At 33.9% G+C, this 22,742-nt stretch overlaps 1 protein-coding gene across 2 annotated transcripts in view; it reads right to left on the bottom strand.

Annotated features, from left to right (window-relative positions):
• SBF2 (SET binding factor 2) overlaps positions 1 to 22,742 on the bottom strand; it is a 220,791-nt gene that overhangs the window by 167,172 nt on the left and 30,877 nt on the right. For both annotated transcript variants that reach the window (XM_026706467.2, XM_026706466.2), the window contains exon 2: positions 11,097 to 11,182. In XM_026706467.2, the coding sequence (XP_026562252.1) occupies positions 11,097 to 11,182 (86 nt within the window). The remainder of the gene's footprint in view (positions 1 to 11,096; positions 11,183 to 22,742) is intronic.

Here is a 22,742-nt window from a genome sequence, read left to right on the forward strand (position 1 = left end):
GTGGTGGACAGGATGGTAAAGTATAGGTAATTTCCCACCTTTATTATATTATAAAGTGAGCCAGGCCTTATTAGCAAAGTATGACAGAGAAGAGCCAACAGTACGACACTAAGTTATCTAGGCGCTTATCTGCTCGAATTGGATTTCTCATTTGGGTCAAATGTGACAAGATGGCATGGATGATGTCTCCTTAGGTTTCCTGGATTCAGTTTGAGCTTGTAGATCTTGATTAAGTGGATATGATCCTTGATGAAACAAACTCCAACTCTTTTGGACATTATTCTTGCCCCGTTTCACTGGTACAAACTGCCAGAGACAAGATTGACTACTCCTCCTATGATGATACTTCGAAAGCTTGTTAATCCCTGGCTGTTTAAAAAGCCTCTTGGAATTAAATAGATTCAGTAAGGGTGCAATTATTTGGATGCTTATTAATTATTTTGCTTGTATGAGGTAAATTCCTTTCTGGTTTTCATACATCTCTCAGTCAAGTCAGCTTAAAACAGCCCAAAAGTTGCACAAATGAGTAAATAACACAACACAAACTTTCAATTGGACTTAGCATGAAACTCTTTAATAATGTTTTGATAAATAGATATAATTTTTAAAAAAATAAAGAATTGAGGGTTGAAGCACAGCTCTAGATATGATCTTTAATCTGGATCACTCCAGGAAGAAAGAGTTCAATCCAGTTTGATCCCTAGATCAGAACAAGCAGCAGGGAAATGGCATACTATTCTTCCATTATCAAAGACAAGAAAAATAAAATCTAAATAGCTATAATTTTTATTAATCATAATGGAACAAAAATTAATTTTGCATATTAATATAAATTCAAAGTTTATGCAATTTGTTATCTAATAAGGCTATGTAGGATACCAATGAACATAAATTTTGTAGTCATTTTATCATTAGAAATGTGTAATAGTAACAATATCTGTATTGAAATTTCCACTGAATCTAATTCAAATCCTCAAATTTGAAAACCCAAAGCTCCAGTACTATACAGTATATCGAATATTACAATTTCCTGGAATACTAATTCTATGACCTATGATATTAATATGTCATCTTTATCATTTTTCCTGAAAATAAACCACAGCAAAGTTTAAAACATGAAACATAACTGGGCGTATCTAATAATGATGTGGCTTAATAGTTAATAATTACACTGAATCATTAAGATGCTGATGTGTCACTTAGATGAATACTTCAAAAATACTTTTATAAAATCTAATTTCATAGTATAGACCTTTTCCTAATATGGTGGCATGCAGAGAAAGGTAAAGTATTTCTTGGATGTTGCCAAAACATATCCTTAAAAAATACTAATTTCCATGAGATTTCATGATTAATTCTTGCCTATGATAATTTTCTCTTATTACATTATATATTAAATTATATCATTATCCTAATATATGAAGCAAAACATTCATCAGTAATTATTTGTTGCTACTCATCACAAGCCCCACTCCCTACGTATGACTTTCAGCAACATTAATCAGAATTAGTTCATGTTACCATTTATTCATCTGAATTTACATATGATTTGTAATAGGGTGTCATCAAAACCTCTTAAACTTACCTGTGCTTTTTTTCTGAAACTGAATGAGATATTGCATTATAACACATCTAGTAGAAGATAATTTAAACTCAGAATCCTAAGACTTCAGTCATTTCATTTGTTTTCAGTATTGTTCTGACAACTTTTTTACATTCGGTTTTGTTTTTATCATTCCCATTTTGGCTGTTGCTTAATTTTTCCCCCCCATCTTTTATTATGACCTGTTCATGTCTACACTTCTTGTCTTAAAAGAATTAAATCTGTCAAATTCCAGACAGAAAAAGAAAGAAGGAAGTGTCTCTCTACAGGCATTATTATATCAAACTAAAACATTGTTTTGATCAGGTTACTAAATGAACAGAATTAATTGGATACTTTATAAAGAACAATGTTCATACATTGTGATACGAAATGCAAAGTCTGGATGCTAAAGCAAATTCCAAAGTTAGTTCAATTCTAGAGTTAAACCAAAGTAAAGTATTACACAAAAAACAGAAATGGAATGGAATGTCCCAAAATAAATGTGAAAAAAATTAGGATTAGTCATAAGAATTAGAATTCTTACATAAGCATAAGAATTAGAATATTATAAGAGCAAGTATGAAATCCTTTGAAACAGGTCATCAGGTTTCCTCTACAGGAGATTTTATAGCATCAATGATCCAAATGAGTTCTAGAGAGGATCCAGAACAACAAAAATAAAAAAGCAGTGATAAAGCAGAGTTCTATTCCTCGTGTTTGTGAGGAACTGACCATATAGATCTAATATATTTTCTTAATATGAGAATAGATATTTACAGATTGACAACTGTTTAGTGACAATTTGAAGTTACAACAGCACAAAAAAGGTGACTTATAACCATTTTCCATATAACTTATAACCATTGACTTATAACCATTGACTTATAACTTTTGCAGCATCTCCAGGGTCACATGACCAAATTTTGATGCTTGGCAACGATTCATATTTATGACAGTTGCAGTATTCTGGGGTCATGTGATCTTCTTTTGTGACTTTCTGACAAGCAAAGTCAATGGGAAAGCAGGTTTCACTTAACAACCTTGTTACTGACTTAACAACTGCAGTGATTCACTTAATAACTGTGGTAAGAAAGGTCATAAAAAGGGCAAAATTAATTTAACAGATGTCTCACTTAGCATCAGAAATTTTGGACTCAATTGAGGTCATAGGTTGAAGATTATCTTATAAAGTTTAAGAAGTATGGTGGTATAAAGCCCATAAGGAGAACTGGAGAGATTTAAGTATTGCTGGTATAATGGTGTTTTAGTTTTTTATGTTGATATTGAAGGTTTAACTCCTGCTCACTCCAACTACAGCTGGAAAGTAGTGCAATTTGAAACTCTGCTGTTACACTTAAACAACACTGTGCTATGAATCAATCATCAAAGAATTGGTATAAGAACAAATATTTTGTCCTAGAAAAAGGATATTATTTTACTTTTTGTTTACAAATCATGTACAGTTAAAGTTAGCAAAGTATCCATGTACAGTATTATGGCTACTCTCCTATATTTTTTATAGGAAATGGCATTTCTTATAAAAATGGCATTAAGCCACAAAGCATAAATGGAAAAATTAATAGGTGGACGTATCATAGCTGTAGATACAATGCACAGAAATTATATTTATATCACGTGTTATGGGTTTTTTGTGTGTCCAGTCAGAAAGCTCTCAGCTTATGAATAGTCACTATCTTGGTCTAAGCTGCCCTTCTCAATATTACCTCATAGAAGAAATGAGAAAAAAAGTGATATATATGCCTGATCCCTTTTGATGAAAGGACAGGATTAATAAATAAGACAAACTCAATTGGGGCAGAGATGTATTAGAGTAGAAAAAGAATAAAACGCATTTCTGAGATTTTATAACCTCACTAACCTTTATTCATGTTGATGCTGCCTTTGGAGTGGTTGTTAACTTTCATTTTTTTAAAAATCAATTAAGAGTTATCACAGAGGTAGCAAATAGCAAATCATCTGATCTTGATCCTCCAGAACTCACTGCTATTTGAGTACCTTTCCTCAAGAATTTGGCTGAATATGGAAGAAGTATGAACTGCCCTTTTTGGAAACAAGCCCCAATTCCACTATTAAATGGGGAAAAGGAGATCACATTTAATACAAAGGTCATGAAACTGATAAAAGAAAGGATTTAACATCACATCTTCAAACCATCAGCAAGTCTCTGCAAGTATATGAGCACAATCAGAATCAAGAACAATCACTGTAAACTAAGCTTTTCTGGTATGCAGTTTTAAAAGACAGTCAAGATGTATTACTAAGAACTAGACCAATCTGACATTTGCAATGGACAAAAAGTCTAAAACACTACCAGTTAAGTCTAGTTGCTAACTGTTTATTCAATATTTTGAAACCAGATGCCTCTTTTTCTCTGATAACTCTGTAGGTTCTAGCATTATCTTGCTATGTGAACTGAAAATGTCTGGACTTTTTATTATTACTATGCATAACAAATTGTTACTGTCACTATGCACAATATCCAGTTGTTTTAACTTAGTGATAAAACAGATGAAAAGACTGAAGAAAAGGAAAAACTTGCCTGAACATAAACTTTCTAGCTACTTGATCATCTTTCAAGAAATGAACAAATCAAGATTTATAATCCATAAAACTTGTTTTTAATATTATTTGACCCATTTATTTAAGGAAATTTATATGGCTACCGAACTCCAGGAAGCTTACAAAAGTAAAAGCCCATTATAAAACAATAAAATGCAATACTCCCCCAGCTACCTAGTGACAATAATCAGTCAATCAATAATTTGATGGGCTCTCCTCCACCCCACACTCTGGGTTACCCAGGCCCATTGAAAAATCAGATCATCAGGGCCTTGAAAAAGAATGTTCAAGTAGGGGCCAATCTTTTCTGTGGGGATGTGATGTTCCACAGGAGGAAGCCACCACAGAGAAGGCACTTCTTCTTAGTCCCATTAGATGTATCTCCTTAGGAGAGGGGAATTACATTACTGTCTAATTTTCTTGTCAAGAACAGCTGACTAAGTTGGAGGCTTACTTACTTACATAATTACATGCAACTAATTAGGAATGAATGATCTAACTCAGGGCTGTCAAACTCCCGGTCTTTGGGCCGGATCCGTCATGTGCTGGCCACACCCACATCCTGTTTAGCAAAGGGGGGGAAGTCCCAATATGTAACGTGATGCTGCCATGATGACATGAGCTTGACACACTTGATCTAGCTGGTAGAACTGATGTAGAGAAACTGATTTTAAAGAAGGTAACTGCTTTTTACAAGGGCTATTTGGTACTTTGTATAAAAATGCTAGAAGCAGTAGTAAAAATAATATGGAAAAAGAGGTAAAAGTTATTGAAAGTGCAATAGGATTTGGATGGATGACAGGAGGAAGAGAAGACTTTAAAAATAGAGCATGTTCCTAGCATAGACTAATGCCACACTGACTTCAGTCCCACAAACATCACAAAAACATTTTACTGTCTTTGCTCCAGGAACAGAAAAACAACAAAAAGTGCTGAACTATGCAACATTATTTCAACATTCTCACACTCAAAGTATTATGATTGGAGAGACCTGATAAAAACATTCACTGTGAATAAGAACTAGAATTGTCAGTCCCAAAACTATCTATTCATTCTCTTCCCACTCTATTTAAGAATATAGGGTGTTTGGGGAAAATGTAATCAAATTTTAGACAAATTAGGAAGTAACAAAATTAAAATTTCAGTTTAAAGAACATTTACTTTGATTTAGTATGGCACAAAACTATATATTTCATCTGTTTGGATCACCTGAATCTAAATAAAACTCTAAAAATCACAATAAACTTACATACATACATACACAGATACAGAAAGAGAGAGAGAAAGAAAGAGAGAGAATGTAAAGAGGTAATGTTGTATTGTAGTTAATACTATAAAACTAAGGGGGGAAGGATATTAGTGAAAGATAATTGAAATGCTTTTAGTTTGTACCACAATAATTTTTATATTAATTATTTTGAATCTTATAATTATCTTCAGATTATCTATTAAGAAGATATTTCTTTAGAATGAAAACCTGTAGATCTTCTACAAGTAACTCAGATATAATTTATAATATGAACCAGGGGTCTCCAACTGGGAATTGAAGTCCGCCAGGCTTAAAGTAGCCATGGTTGGAGACCCCTGGTATCAACTACTTAAAGTATGCATGACTGGGATTAAAAATTAAGCTTTTCTCAAACACTGAAATTTTAATTTGAAAAGAGGGGAAAAGCTTTTGATGAAGAACTCACCAAAATGTACTTAGCAGCATAATTTACTTGCTATGTAATACATGCATTCTTGTACTTGTATACACTTGAATTGAAAACCACAAACACATGATTAGAGAAGTTATTCATTATGCACCACATGAATGCACATGCACAGTAGCACAGTTTAAACCTAGCATATGTATTTCATAGAACATAGTAATAAATTTAATGTCTTACATATTACTTACACTAACAAATAGAAATGACACCCGATTGTAACAATATACAGTATATCTCCATCTTTTTGACATATCAGATGAATTGCTTGATACTTTGGTTTTAACACAAGTATCAATGAATTTAGTTCAATTTATTTAAAATGTAGCTTTTTAAACTAAGGTTATAAATAGTCACTTCTGCAAAATTTACAATGGACATTTAAAGTCTACTTAAAATTAAACTGAAACACTGTTAAAAATAAGAGCTTTGCTAACTTATGTTCAAATGACAGAAAAAGAAAAAGCAGTGATGAGAAATAACCAAGAGTCATTTTAAGAGAAGAGGCTAATAATCGTCTACAGCATTAGAAATTTGGAAAAATATTTAGTTTGAAAAGATGTCGTTAGAACTGTAATAATAACCCAGGGGTGGGATGCAAATATTTTTACTACCGGTTCTGCAGGTGTGGCTAGGTGGGCACGGCCATGAGATTGGGTGGGCGTGGCTTCGTCTCCTTTTTGTGGAGCACCTTCCCACATGCTCCGTTTTTTTGGCCTCCTGGGCCTCTGGGAAGCCTCCTGGGGGGTGTTTTTGCTCCCAGGTGGCTTCCCTGAAGCCCAGGAAGGCAAAAATGGAATGCGGGGGGCTGCACAGATCACACACCATGCTCCCCTTTTTGCCTCCTGGGCCTTAGGGAAGCCTCCTGGGCAAAGCAGTAAGACAGCAAGAGGGATCCCAGCACAGCTGATCATCAGAACAGCTGATCGTCGGGAGGAAAAAAGAAATAAATAAATACCGGTTTGGCTGAACCGGTAGCTGTTTTTTTACTACCCGTTTGGCCAAATGGAACCATTTTTTACTACTGGGTTCGCCTGAACCAGGCCAAACCGGTAGAATCCCACCACTGTTAAAAGCACGATTTATTTAAGCAAAGCTGGGATATCATAAAAACATTTCAAGATGGATTACATGAAGAAGATAAGAAAAAGAAAAGACTTAAGAACTGATATTCAGCATAGCAGGAGAAATAAATAAAACAAATTTCACATTTTAACTAATGATTAATTTTAATGGATTGACAGAAATCGAAATCTTTAATGGGATAGTTTTTTCCCCATCTCTCTCTCCCCTCCCCCCACTACCCCGCTGCCAAGTACCTATTTTTATTTATTTTTTGCTGGACTAGTTTTTCAATTTCTTTTTAGTACTTCGATATCGATATTTAATAACCTTTAAATTGCACTGTTTACTTTGGAAGATTGTCTTTTAAATTACTTGGCTTATCATCTCATTTGAAATAAAAACATTTTGTTCAAGAAGGTTTTGTTTTAGTATAGAACATTAAGTTTTACTTCAACAAAAAAATGGAATATTAGACCTGGAAGAATAAGTTTTCAAAATGAACTTTAAGCTAGTTGCATTTGGTATTATGGGATAAGATTCAGAAATGACAGTGATAAATATTTGTTGAACTGATTTGGAACAAAGGGAATCATAACTTTTAAAGATAACTTTGCCCTGTAATGTGGCATCATAAAATTTTACTTTCAAACTATATTAAGGTCTTATATATTCAACTATAATTAAAATTGTTTAACCAATCTTGTTTGATAGATTAAAGCAAGATTATTACTACATAGAAATATTTGAATTCATTTCAATGAAACAATTAACAAAGTTCACAAAACAGCTCAAAAGAATAGAATGACCTACACTTCCTTTTAAAAGTATAGCAAAAATATGTGCTTTGCATATCTTTTAAAAAAAAAAGGTATAATATTGACTTCCCAGTATTTTGGTGTCCTAAATTTGTTTCAAGTAATTCAAGGCTAGTGTACCATAGTTCTTCATACCAGCATTAAAGACAGCTCTTTAGAATGGCATGAAAGCTGGCTAGGTGATTTTGGGTCACTTCCCTCAGCCACACACACCTCACATGGCTGCTGTGAAGAAACCAGGGTGAGGAAGTAGTATTAGATATGTTCACCACTTTGACTATTTATACAAATAATAAAGACAATATTTAAACAATATTTTTAAAAAGTGTATAAACCTGATTGCCAGGAATGCTTTTGAATTGAAATATATTCCACTAAACCAAGTGGTTTAGTAGGCAATTCAAATATCCACTTGATTTTGAAAAGATTCAGTATTTTATATATGGGTATGCTTCCTGTTCTGAACCTTAGAAAACAATGAAGTTTACTTTAGAGATTTATATTTCTAAAAATGAATGGAATTCTACTAGTGGAAATGAAGAAACATATGATTTGAGATTAAAATTAAAATTCAGTTTTAGGGCATTGTGAACTCTGTATTTTTAGCTTGGGGAATTCAACTTTCTCAAAATCACTGGAAATGTAACAGAAAGTTTTCTTAGCACACATATTTTGATAATGTAAAATTATGCAACTTTTTGGAATTTTTGTTTTAAACCAAGTGCCTTTTTTAATTTATTTAAGGTCAATTTATATTTTTTTTGAATTTTAAATTTTCATCTGTATGAAAATTAACAGAGAATAAGACTATAAGCCTGGACTACAGTGACTAGTCGACATGCCACAGACTAAAAAATATATTGAGTTTTAAAAAACTGATCTGAGGATATGGAGTAGGATAAAGTACCCCATCATCCATTTGACAATAAATGGAATGTCATTTGTAATTAAGGAGGAAATGATGTATTTGTGTCTTTACAAATAGTTGTGAACAAAGAGAACTCTACTTTACATTATTTCTAAAAACAAAGGTGTGATTGTCCTTATTCCCTCACTTCTCATAAAATAAAAAATAACTTCCTGATTATGGCTCAATGCTACATGATTGCAACCTACTGAAGCAAAGGAGGCGTAGATCTGAAAAAGATAAGGATGGAGACACATATAAAACCCATGTATAATACTTTGAGTTTCTATGACAGAAGAAAGAAAAAATATATCAGATACAAAACCTTAATCTAAGCAGCAATTTTAAAAGAATTAATAGAAATGCTGTTTTTCACTTTTATCAAAACCTATGGAAAGTTTTATAGATATTTAATAATCATCAAGTTTATAAGCCATTAAGTTTATAAGTAAGCTAGGTTTGTATATGACATATGACAATAAGTTTACAGTACATTGTTTATAAAGTTGTTTTTACTATGAATTGAATTATTATCAGCTTTTAATAAACTACATGGAATGTCACAGTATAAAAATAAAAAAATGTAAATATACCTTAAATAAAAAATATATAAAAAAACTAAACACTATATGTATGTTGTAACATCCCTAGCATCAAGAGATTCTGTGAAGTATTACCTGTTTTCAAAAGCCCAACAACTTTCTCTGAAGTTCTTATTTACTGATATAAATACAACTATAATTTAAAAAGAAGCCTTTTTGTATGTATATAATAAAACTTCAGAACTGATTGCTCTTATTGTATTCTTTTCCCATAATACAAATGCATCTTAGCCAAGAATTCATTATGCTTAATTTTTGAATCACATCTCTAAACATATTTTCCTGACAATGTGACTTTTACAAGAAACAGAAAAAAATGTTCCCAAAGTATATATGGAAGTATTAAAACACCAAAAGAATGGGTTATTATGCATGTCTGTTCACAATTTATGTCAGAATATCATGATTTTGTTTATAAGAACAGGAAGCTCACAGTTAGTCTTGCATGTGCAAATGTATAGTGATAAGCATTTCCTTTTATGGCTCAGAACCAAAGAACTATGTTTACACTTCGCCTTACTGTATGCATGAGTGCCAGAAAGCCTGTATGCCATATGGCTGCTGTAATATTAAAATATGCCTTATCCTGGATGCCAATCTAAATATGCACAATATCTGCATAAGGGATCCCTAAATAGGATTTTAAATATTGTATATAGATGCTACATATTTTAGAAGAATTATCCAGGAAGAATACTATTAAAATTGAAGCTATTGTATGGAGTTCTATTATGGAATGGCTTCTACACAGATTGTCAAATTGAAATAGTTGATTAAGTTAGATTGGCTTGTCAAATTGAAATGGTTGATTAAGTTAGACTGGCAGTGCAGATAATGTATAATCCATACATGCCTGGTGGGAATTATGTACTGACAGTCTTCTAAGTAATAAAATCTTAAGAATTTCTGGTGAAAACTGAAATGAATTGCCTTCAGCTCACTGATTTAAAACTGGTTTATGAAATATGGCATTTTTGGATGCAATTAAATCAAAATCATCATAGTCCAGATCTTTCTCCATATATCAAATTGTGCACTGCAATAAAAATGTTACTATTACTAAAAAAAGAAGCCCAACAGTTCTCAATTCACAGAAAGTCTATTACTTGTACAGTTTCTAATTCAGAAGAAAATATTAATATCAACATTTGTTCTGTGCCTTCACTGCTCTTTTCTTGAAATCTGGCAAATTTGTGATATTATGAACTCTTCCACTCAAAAATGAACACCAGAAAATAAAGCCCAGAATCTCACATGCACACATCCTACTAAGTTCAAATACTCAAAGCAATGATTTGTTCACAATATAAATTTACAATTGAACCTAAGCTAATCTTATGGCAAAGTGTGATTAGATGAGAAGATTAGAATTGTTTTATTGGCCAAGTGTGACTGGACACACAAGGAATTTGTTTTGGTGCAAATGCTCTCAGTATACATCAAAGAAAAGATACATTCATCAAGAGTCAAGAATCATAAGGTACAACACTTCATGATAATCATAGGGTACAATAAGCAATCAAATCATACTAGGAAACAGTCAATATAAATCGTAAGGATACAAGCGACAAAGTTACAGTCATACTATCACAAGTGGGAGAGGATGGGTGATAAGGAGTGATGAGAAGATTAATAAATGCAGACTTTGTAAATAGTTGGACAGTGTTGAGTGAATTATTTGTTTAGCAGAGTAATGGCGTTTGGGAAAAAACTGTTCTTGTGTCTAGTTGTTCTGGTGTGCAGTGTCGTTTTGATGTACAAATATAGTGTCGTTTTGATGTACAAATCCAGAATTAAAGGTTTATAAATGCATGCTACATATCAACTTACCAACTCTATTCCCTGTGGAAAAGGAGTATCATCCAAATCCTCTAAGGGAAATCTCTGTATTATTTTCCCCAAACCATCTGCTGAGCCTACAAATAAAAGGAAAAGACAAATATCAAATATCAAAATGAAGTTCTAGAATTTTATTTTTCCTTTAGAAAGTTGTCAAAGAAATAAACTGCATAGTGCCATGTTATATTAAGAACTTTAAATACTAAATGCTGTTTTGAACTGTCAGCTTTTAGTATTTATAGTTCTTAATAAACATACTGTGGATGTAGTATTAAGATACATGTCTTAGATATAAACAAAAGATACAAAGATATTCTTTGTGTTAGATATAAACTTTGTTTTAGATACTCTTTGTCAGATATAAACTAAATGAAAACACTATAATGTAATCTTGCTTTTAAAAAGCATCTAAATAAAGTTCCTATGGTTTCAGCACTGTGACAAACCACCTTTCCATATGTTTATCATCATTCTAAGTAACTGGAGAAAAGCAGAGAGGAAATATTTGATTTCAATATAATATAAAATGTCATTTGGAAATGAAAAACAAACTACTCAAATTTAATGAAAAGTTTTCAAAAGCTCATTTTTAAAATCAGAATTCACACTGAATGCCACAAGAATCTGTCTACACCACAACAGATCACACATCAGGTCGCATTGCTTACATTAACACATTTAACCCTCTTATTTTTTAAAAAAAAATAACCAGGCCTCATTTAAGAAAGCCATGCAGTTTCATAAGCCTGGAAATATCAGGTTGGACTTAATGGCCTAGCTGGCCTCTTCCATTCTATGATTCTATGATTTGAACAATCCCATATACAACTATTTGTAAAGCTGCATTATTACTACCATTCATAATAATGGGCTCATCATATTTCAATGTAGCCAAAAATTCTTCAAAAATTAATGACTTTATCAGATCTAGCATCTACATTTCCTTTAAAAATGCAGACTATACAAACTAAAAAGCAAACAAACAACCTTGAGGGTAATGTACACAGTGAATTCTTCTAATGTTTAGATATGATTTTTGTGATGACCTTGATTATTCCTACTCAGACGTAGGAAGATCTGACTGCCATAACATTCCTGGCCATAATAAATTTATTAGGTCAGTGACTTTCACAAGCTCTGATTTCTATGCATTCTTTCAACTATCCATTAATGTCTTCTTTTTCCAAGTCTTATAGAACTTCTATCATACTAAATATGAAAAGACATATATGTGAATTCAATCTTTAAAATGGCAACACAGAAATTATTAACAGTAAACATTTCTATTAGAAAGGTATTAAAAGCATAGAAGATAGTTTTTAAGGTTAACAGAGATTGATAATGCCTAATGACAATATTCCATATAGCAGGGGTGTCAAACTTGATTTCAATGAGACGCATCAGGGTTGTGTTTGACCTCGGGGGTGGGTGGGGGGGGTGGCTGATGTAGGCTTGGCCAGAGTGGGCGTGGCCAGCTTGACATCACCCAAGTGCTAAGGCAGGACTTCCCTGTTGTGGCCTGCCAGTGGCTAGCGGAGCTGGCAACAGAGTCGGACAGTGAGGAGGTTGGGAAGGAACATGGGCCAGTCCTAGAGGCTGAGGAAGGCTTGGATGAGGACTCTGTGTCAGAGGGCCAGGGCAGGCTGGCAGTTATCAGCTGCCTTCAGAGTCGGACAGCAATGAGGCGGGGGAGCAGCTGGAGCCAGTTCCCAGCTTGCACATGCGCAGAGCTGCCAAAGGAAAAGAACAATTACAAACTAAGGGAGAATAAGACCACAGGTGAAAGTGTATGTCTCCTCCCAAAGGGATTAAAAGAGGAGCAAAAGGGGAGGGGGCTTTTGCAGGAAACCATTCATTCATTCGTTTGTTGCAGCAGTGTGAAGATCTGCCTGTGCATCTCAGACACTCTGTGCCAAGCCCTTCCTTGTCAGCACTGCATTTGCAAATATTTATTTGGTACCTCTCCAGGCTAGATAAGGTCTGTGCTCCTATTTAGACCCTTGAAAGACTGTTTGCCAGGCCTTTGGCTGAATGTGAATGCAGGAAATTCACCTTTGTTCAATAAAAGGGGTTTTGACGGGACAAATAGTCTGCTTAGTGCTTTTTAGAGAAGCCTAGGTCAGAACATTCCCTTAGATCCTCCCTCATTCTCATTATAATCTTCCTTCCTTCCTTCCTTCTTTCCTTCCTTCCTTTTCTTTTTTCTTCCTTGCTATATTTCCTTCTTTTTCTTTGTCTTTCTTCTTTCCCTTTCTCCTTTCCTGTCCCTTGCATTCTCATTTCTCCTTTTGTTTTTATTTTTAGCAAAAATGCTCCCCCTGCCCTATTTTCAGCTGTGATGGCCTAATGCAGCTCTCTGCCAGTGAAAAGGGGCCCAGGTGCAAGATACTTTCTATTTATGCATAATGGATAATTAGATTTGTTTAAAATATAAAAATATGAATGTCAAACATACAAGAACAGATGTCAAGCAAAATACAATATTAAGATGCAAACAATTAATGTCCATTTACAATGCCTGTTTACAATTAAGACATATTTTCTTATGTCTTAAATCATGTAATGTATAACTCATAATAGAAAATTCTACAAATCTTATGCAAGTTATTAATGATTTAATAAGATACACTTAAATGTTTTCTTTACATAATCAATACAATAGCTGAATTGCAGTCCAACGTTAGGGTTGGTCATACACAATATCAATTTAAGGATTGTACTACAAAATCTGGAAGAATAGTACATCTATAACACACTAATTCAAATGAAGAATCAGCCACAAATACCACTTAGTTGTAGACCATTCTGCTTAAATAGTACACACTAAACATTAAAATCCTGGAGAAAAAAAAATCTAGTTTTTGAATCTCATTTCCTCTCAACTCCCTTCTTATATAAATCTTTCCTATTAAAGGTCACATGCCATCTCCTGGCTGCCCTTTAAATTCCAGGAGCAAATTGTTAGTGCAAGTTACATTCCAAATTAATGAGTTTTGTGATAAGCTTTGCCTCCCCCAATATAAGTAACAAAATATCTAAACTGAATTTGTTTTTAGCTCTGTGTTTAGTCAAGTGCAAATAGTTCATACGTGTATGATAATGACAGGCACAAAACCTATCGGGAGACATACACCTGTACTGTACAATGCAGCAGCACAGTTGTGTTGTAAAAATAGTACATTACCAAAGTGTGCCACAGATATATTGTTTGGTGTTCATATTTCTCTTTTCTTTTTACTATTATTTTATTCAAAAAAAGTTAAAATACAAATTAATTTTAACTATTAGAATGATTTGGGATAGTTAAGAAGCTGTCGGAAACTTTCTACGTTGATTACAATAAGAGTTTGTAAACAGGAGGTTTTGAAATTATAATCTTGCATTTTTAATTATTGTTCCATTTGTTAATTATTTTGTCATTAATATAGTAGATAAGATGATTGGTTAATAATATGCAAATAGTATTACTAGTTTAAAATTTTGAAGGCCTGTTTTGCAAGGGGTGGGAAACTAATATTACTGTAATATATTTATCAGTATTCAACTAGGGCCGTCATGGTAAACCTATGGCATGTGTGCCAGAAGTGGCACGCAGAGCCACTTCTGCCAGCACACAAGAGGCCACCCGGAAGAGCCCACTACGCATGTGCGCCCGCCACCCACCAGCTGATTGTCGGGTATCTGGCGCGCATACATGGGGGTATGCAGGTGACACACGCGCATGTGCAGAGATGCATGGGAGATGCACATACATGTGCAGAGGTGCATGGCATGCACAGCGGGTCTCACGCACGTATGTACAGGGGGCATGGGGGGGACTGTGCACATTGTCTTCTGGGTGCTGGCACACGAGCCTGCATGCTATTTTTGGCATGGGAGCCCAAAAAGGTTAGCCACCATTGAACTAGGGGGAACATGTGTATATGTGTTAGCATTTTTTAAATACACTCTCATTTTGTAGGTTTGTTGTTAAAAATGTTGCAGTTTTGGAGTTCATATTTCATATACATGTCTGAGAGAGAAAGAGATGTAATATGTATAACCTAATTTATGTAAATACACAATTCTCTCTGTGTATAAGTATATATGCATATTATGTATGTGTGTCTATATGTATGTACAGAAAAATAGAGAACATATGCATAATCTGACCATTCAAATAAGAATACTGAGTAAAAATATTTTTAAAAACTGATTATGATGCCAGAAGTCTTAAAAGAGATGCTGTTACACTTTAACTATAAGGATATATACAATTAAAAAATGAAATACTATAGACTTAAGATACTTTTTTCTTTTTGTAGTATACGTGTTTTACTCCTTTTCTGCCAGCACAATCCCATGCATTTACAGCAGTCATAATAACTGCCTCTCTTACAGCATTTTTCAGCTAAATACATTTTAACAATATAATACTGTATTCACTTCATGAAAACTAATTATTAAAACAAATCTGGTATGGGAAAACCCTGTGTGGGAAAGATTTTCTGTAGTCCAACATTATAAACAAATATAATTTTTCTTCTTAATAGATGAGCTTTGCCAGCAAACAGGCAATAAGGTTTCAACGCCTTTTACTCCTAATCAATTGCTCAGGTTAAAATTCTTGGCCTGGCTGCAATCTGTAAGGAAATACTCCTTCAGGCAGCTTCACCTAAAGCAGTGGTGGCTAACCTTTTTGGTTCCCATGCTGAAAAGTATGCATGCACTTGTGCGCTCGCGTGCCAGCACCCAGAAGGCAATGCGCACGGGGCCACCATGCCCCTCTGCGCATGCACACATGACCCCCTGTGCTGCACGTCTGCGCATGCGTGACCCCCCATGTGCCATGCATCTCTGTGTATGTGTACGAGACCCCCCCATGCATGCTATGCATCCTATGCATGCACGCATGTCTCCCGCATGCCCCCACGCATGCATGACAGATACCTGACAATCATCTATCAGGTGGGCAATGCGCGCGCATGTGCAGTGGGGCTCTTCCAGGCGACCTCACATGTTCCAGAAGAAGTGGCTCTACGTGCCACTTCCGGCACATGTGCCATAGGTTCGCCATTACGGACCTAAAGGGTTGAATGCTTTACAAGTTAATTCAAATAGCAGCACCATAAAGTTGGTAGAAATGTCATATTATCAGAACAACCTTGTCTGCATAAGAAAGAATTGGCTCTTTAATGTCACTGCACCTGTTACTAAACTCTAATGTGGAAAAGCTGTTCCTGGTGAACTAATTCTGGAGTATTTGGGTCTACTAGGAGTTAGTTCAAAAGATCATGGAACGCTGAGGAAACTTGTCATTAAAGAAATAATTAAGACCAAATGTGTTATTTCAAATTGTTGATAAATGCAGAAGGCACCAGAAAGTCGGATGAGCCCAATTAGTAGGGAATGCACATTGCCCAAGAATAAGCAAAAAATTTCAAGGCCACTTGATAATTGGAGTACAGGGAACTTCAATACAGAACATAAACAAAAGTCTTTCAATTTGATAGATACTGTACTAAAGAAAAAATATTTTAAAACTGTGCTCTGTATGTAGGGATAATAAAGCAGGCCAAGAAAATCTCTAGTAAAGCTAACATGTTAAGTTTAAAAAAAAGAGATAAGCACAGATTTACAATGATGCCACCCAAAAAATAAAATAGATTTTAAAATGCTTGTAACAAAAAGGTTATAATAGCCAGTTTTCCTGCTGTGGAAATTTACTCCAACTTGTGCTCCAATCTCCAATGAGCAATATATTATAAATAATAAAGGGAGGGTATAAATTAAATAAAGGCAACAATCAATCACAAGAATGCTACAAGTCATAAAAAAATGTTTCAAAAAAGCCATCTAAAAGATAACTTGGCCCTAAAACTGTTGTTGTAATGACTGGACATCTTTTCAGTTGGTGTTTAGAAGACAACAGCCAGGAAAACTTGCCTTGGAAGTGAGTTGTATACTTGAGATCTATCATTCAGAAGGTCCTATTCCTAGTCACTCCAAGTTCCACGGCAATCTAAGGATAGCCTCGTATGTAGTACATTATATTAACCTAATCCTATATATAATCACATACCTCTTTAGAATCAGATAAAAATAGTAACACAACTGGAGATAGTAAAACAATATTTTGCCAAAAAAAGCCAGATCTTTCACCACAGAAATTATAAGCCATCCTAAACATTTCTAACTTCTGGATAAGAGAATCATCTGCATTCCCAGTGCATTCTATTTACTATCAGTCCATATAACTGTGGGAAGAAACACCCAGTTCAGTTCCAAGCCGGGAGAAAGACACTGGAAACATGGAAGCTGATTGGAAAGACAGTTTAATGATGAAGCAGAATCACATGGGTTTTGGGCAGCTGACCACATGGAGTTGAGAATGGGGAGTTTTTATACCTTCTCTTGGGTTTTACACGTGAACTTCCTGTTCCTGTGCAAGAACATGTATTCTATTGGCTGTTGTCTGACTCCCATAGGACCAGAAGTGATTATGTAGGGGTCATAGCTGGCTCTATTGGCAAAATACAAATCTTAGGTGTTTGTCTCAGCTAAGTTTGGTTGAAATTTCTGAGGGTGATGCAATGAAGGGGCTTGTTTTGGATCTTGAGTGAGGGTATTTGCTTAGGAATAGAGATGCCTATCTCTTTATCTCTTAAGTGATAGCCCACATCTGCTGTGGGCTATTAAGAAAAGGTGGGGGCTGTTTTCTCCCTCTAAAAACATGTTTCTCCATTTCTCATCCAGGGAAATATAATATTCTGCATTTTTAATATTTCCTAAAATATTTCGTTCTTCTAGGAGAGGGGTAGGTACCAACTTTCTACAATACAATCTAATTATTATTATATTTTTGCAGATATGGAAACTTGTTGGATATATTTCAGCCAGTCATTCTTTCTCCTCCCAATCAAACTCACAGAACTGATGCTAGGTAGAAAGTTTAAAACAGGAAAATACTACCCTACATATTGGAATTTAAGCTCTTAAAGGAAAAGCTGAATATAAATCTAACAAATACCTGATTAAATAAAAATATGCATATCAAAGTCAAAGCATACCATATATCCATATTTTAACATTTCTTTAGTTACATTGTCTATATCTCTTGCTATACCATTTTTTAATCATTCACACAGGATATTTTTTTTCCTTTGCTTCAAGTCAGTCTGACCTCTGGCAACTGTCTGGAAAATTCCCTGTTTTCCTGGCAACATTTTGAAAAGTGGTTTGCTATGGCTTCCTTCCCAAGGCTGAGAAAGAAGAAAGAAAGAAGAAGGGCTGGACCAACGTCACCCAGCTGGCTTTGTGCCTAAGGAAGCACTAGAACTCATGGGCTCCCACTTTCTGACCTAGTGCCTTTATGTACACTTTATGTAGTGCTTTTCTTTTATGTACACTGAAATCATTTGCACCAAGACAAATTCCTTGTGTGTCCAATCACACTTAGCCAATAAAGAATTCTATCTGTCTGTCTATCTATCTATCTATCTATCTATCTATCTATCTATCTATCTATCTATCTATCTATCTATCTATCGTATGAAACTGGCTCATCAAATGGAACAGCATTTACAAATATCTTTTATATAATCTACAAATAACTCTTCAACATCTTGGACAATAACCTATATAGGGTTAGTGTCAATTTTATTTTTTAACATATCACTATTATTCCCACATAAATCTCTAGAAATCTTCCGTCAGTATTCCCTCACATCACTTTTTTTTTTACAAAAATCAAGACAATGTTTAATATTTTTACAAAATGACTCAGCATTTTCTTTTCATCTTTTAATCTTAAACATTCCTTGCTCTTTGATTATATTACTTGGGATTTACTTTTTTCTCTGTACACATTATATAATATATAATATGATATAATATATTATATATAATAATGTTATACATATAATATATATAACATTATATAATACATAATATGACCTCTGTGATCATATTAAGAGCAATTGCGTTCTCTTCACTGATGATGTAAAGCTATTCAACACCACAGACAATACTGCTACTCTTCAAAAAAACCTTGACTACGTATCAGAATGGACAAACAAATGGCAACTTCAAATCTCAACAAATAAATGCTCTGTCTTACATATTGGCAAAAAAAATATATCAAAAAATAAAATACAGGCTGAATAGTCAAGACCTTGTTGATGATCCAAACTCTGTCAAGGATCTTGCAGTACTCATCTCTAATGATCTAAGTGCTAGAGCCCACTGTAACTACATAGCCAAAAAGGTGTTAAGAGATGTTAACCTAATCTTACGTAGCTTTTTCTCTGGTAATATTACACTAATAACTACAGCATACAAAACATTTTCTAGACCAATACTCGAATACAGCTCATCAGTCTGGAACCCACATTACATATCTGATATTAATACAGTTGAGAAAGTCCAGAAATATTTCACAAGAAGAATTCTCCACTCCTCTACTCGTTGCAGAATACCTTATGCCACCAAACTTGAAATTCTAGACCTAGAAAACCTAGAACTACGCCACTTTCGGCCCAAACTAAGTATAGTATATAAAATCATACATTGCAATGTCCTACCTGTCAATGAATACTTCAGCTTCAACCATAACAATACAAGAGCAAACAATAGACACGAACTCAAGGTTAATCACACCAAACTTGATTGCAGGAAATAAGACTTCAGCAACAGGGTGGTTAATGTCTGGAATATTCTACCTGACTCTGTGGTTTCTTCCCCAAACCCCAAAAACTTTAACCTTAGACTGTCTACTATTGACCTCACCCCTTTCCTAAGAGGTCTGTAGGGGCATGCATAAGCATGTGCCTACCATCCCTGTCCTATTGTTTCTTTTATTTTTTTACTTTTCTTATATGTATCCATGTATTCATAACTATGTTTTTACTTATACCTATTATCTTGTAAGCAATTGACAAACCAAATAAATAAAATAAAATATCTTTTTTATATTTTTTTCTTTTTGCAGCAATCATTCTCTCATATTAATTTTTATTCTCATCCAGAGTCTTGCCCATTTAATAATTCTAATAATTAATGAATAATTACATAACTCCATATACTTTTGATGGACTATTAACATAATTTTCAATGTATTCCAAGCAATATCTACATTCTCTTTAGTTCAGTCTCCATTCATTGTGTTATGTGATTAATTCTTTACACTTTTTCATACAGCACCCAGTTTCTCTTCCTGTAAATGTTCTACTTTATTTTTTTCCCTTTTTCTTTCATTTCATATTTCATTTCATTCATATCTTTCAATGTTATGCAAGATTACTTCTTGATACAACCATGAATGGTTTGTCCCACGTTTCATCACCTTTGTTTTTTTTTCACTGTCTTTCTCAATTCTTCATAAATGATCATAATGCTTGTAGGTTTATTTTTATGTCTTTGCCAAGTATACTTAGGAGTAGATTTTGCTTAAATAACACATCTGAAAGGAGCAGACTTTTACCTAAGCAGATAGTCATCAAAAAGCCACCTTTCTCATTTATTTGGGGGTTTCTGAATATCCAAATCACTTTTTATGTACTCTCCATCTTGTTCTACCCATTCATTCATATCAATTAATAGAATTACTTTTTTTTCAGATCATGGTAATTCATAATTTTGCATATGTGTCCAGTTGCTTCTTGACCCACATATAGGTTTCTCAAGAGACAAATAAAATTATCTGGTACTTCAATCTCTTTAAGGACTTGCTATAATTTGTTGTGATCCACACAATCAAAGGCTTTAGCATAGTCAATGAAGCAGAAGTAGATGTTTTTCTGGAACTCCCTAGCTTTCTCCATGATCCAGCGTATGTTGGCAATTTAATCTCTAGTTCCTCTGCCTCTTTGAAATCCTGTCTGTATTTTTGGTAGTTCTCGATCCACATACTGATGGAGCCTAGCTTGTAGGATTTTAAGCATAGATTTACTAGCATGTGAAATGAGTGCAATGGTGTGATAGTTTGAACGTTCTTTGGCATTGCCTTTCTTTGGAATTGGAATGTAAACTGACCTTTTCCAATCCTGTGGCCACTATTGTGTTTTCCAAATTTGCTGGCAAATTATAGTTTGTTGAATAAAACACACTAAATCATATATTCTCCAATTTCACTGAATTTCTTCAAATGTATAAGAATACAGCAGAATCAAACAAATGTAAACTTTCAAGAAGAAATAGCATAAACAACTTTAGATCATCTACTTAATTGAGGGAATGTTTTCCGAGTTTGACACAAAATTAGGTAAGATAGCTAATATCCTAGAAAAGAGAAATAAAATATAACCTAAACAGCTTACAGAAATTGGTTGAAAGTAACAAAATAACATTTAACAAATGAAAAGTTCCTCACCTAGAAAACAAAACAACAAATGCCACTAAAGAGAAGCATTACCTGACTGAGTAACTGTATCTGTAAAATAAAATTTCTTTTGGTCTGCCTCCAACTTCAAGTAATTTGTCTAATACTCAGCAGAGAATAAACTAGGACAGATTCAGAGGTACATTTTATGAAAAGAAATTGATGCTGTAACGTTTAACTTTAAGAAGTGAACACGGGGGTACTCTTCGAATACCTAAAGTGATATCACACGGAAGTTAACCACATTCTAATTGAATCCTAGGAAACAATTCCTAGTAATAAAAGTAATTTGATAGTGGAACTAAATAACCAGAATTGGTGGGCTTCCATTAAGTTGCCATGATCAAAGAGATGGCAGACAACCATCTGTATAGCAGCTTTTAATTTGAATTCTTACATTAAGAAGGGGGTTGTGGCCTAAATTTTAATTCTAATTTTAAAGTTTAATTGTAAAATAGGTGATGCTGCTAAGAATTATCAGATTTCCCCCCCTCTTTCATTAAATCTTGATTTTTGTGGTCTATCAAAATTACTTCAAAAACACTAAAGGTGGAGAATAGAAGCAAACTGATAGTTTCCTGTCTGATAACCAAAAGCTTTAGATTATGAACCGTTACATACTTTCTTAGCACATCAAGAAATGATATGCTCAAGTAAAGTTTGCTGCAGAAAATATATGCATAATAAATTGCAGACAGCAACAACTATTACCCTACGTGAGGGCAAAAGACGACAAATAATTTGCTCTTTTGAGTTCTCAGTAGAGTATTATGTCTATTTTGTTCCAAGCAGTAAATAGTGTTAGACATTTAGTTTCAGGAAATATTTTCAGAAATACATAAGAAATACATAAGAAATCAAGAGATGATGATTCTATCCTGACAAACCATATTTCCACGAATTTAGAATTCTTTTACTTAGATGCAAAGTTCAGTTCCTCTTGCTTTATCCTGTGATGTCTTTTCTCTATTATAGATATATTCTGTTTAAAAAACAGAATTAGGCAAGAGCATACTATGGTGACTGTAACTATAAATATAGGTTTTATTTTATGCTTCAAGCCTATATTTCAGAAAGCACAGCTAAACATAGAATTTACAATATTTTCAGACAACATAACTGTCAATTTGTCAGTGTCATTTCAAAAATAGCTTTAAATAGTTTTAAATAAGAAGAAATCTAATCAGTTCTGTACATTCAGATCCCCAAAGACTGAAGGATTGGAACTGCTGCACATTTCAAATTTATAAGTATGATCTAAGGTAAAAGTAAAGTTGCTC

Source organism: Pseudonaja textilis, chromosome 1 (assembly GCF_049901715.1).
Source record: "Pseudonaja textilis isolate UNSWEBS1 chromosome 1, rPseTex1.2, whole genome shotgun sequence".
Taxonomy (NCBI): domain Eukaryota; kingdom Metazoa; phylum Chordata; class Lepidosauria; order Squamata; family Elapidae; genus Pseudonaja; species Pseudonaja textilis.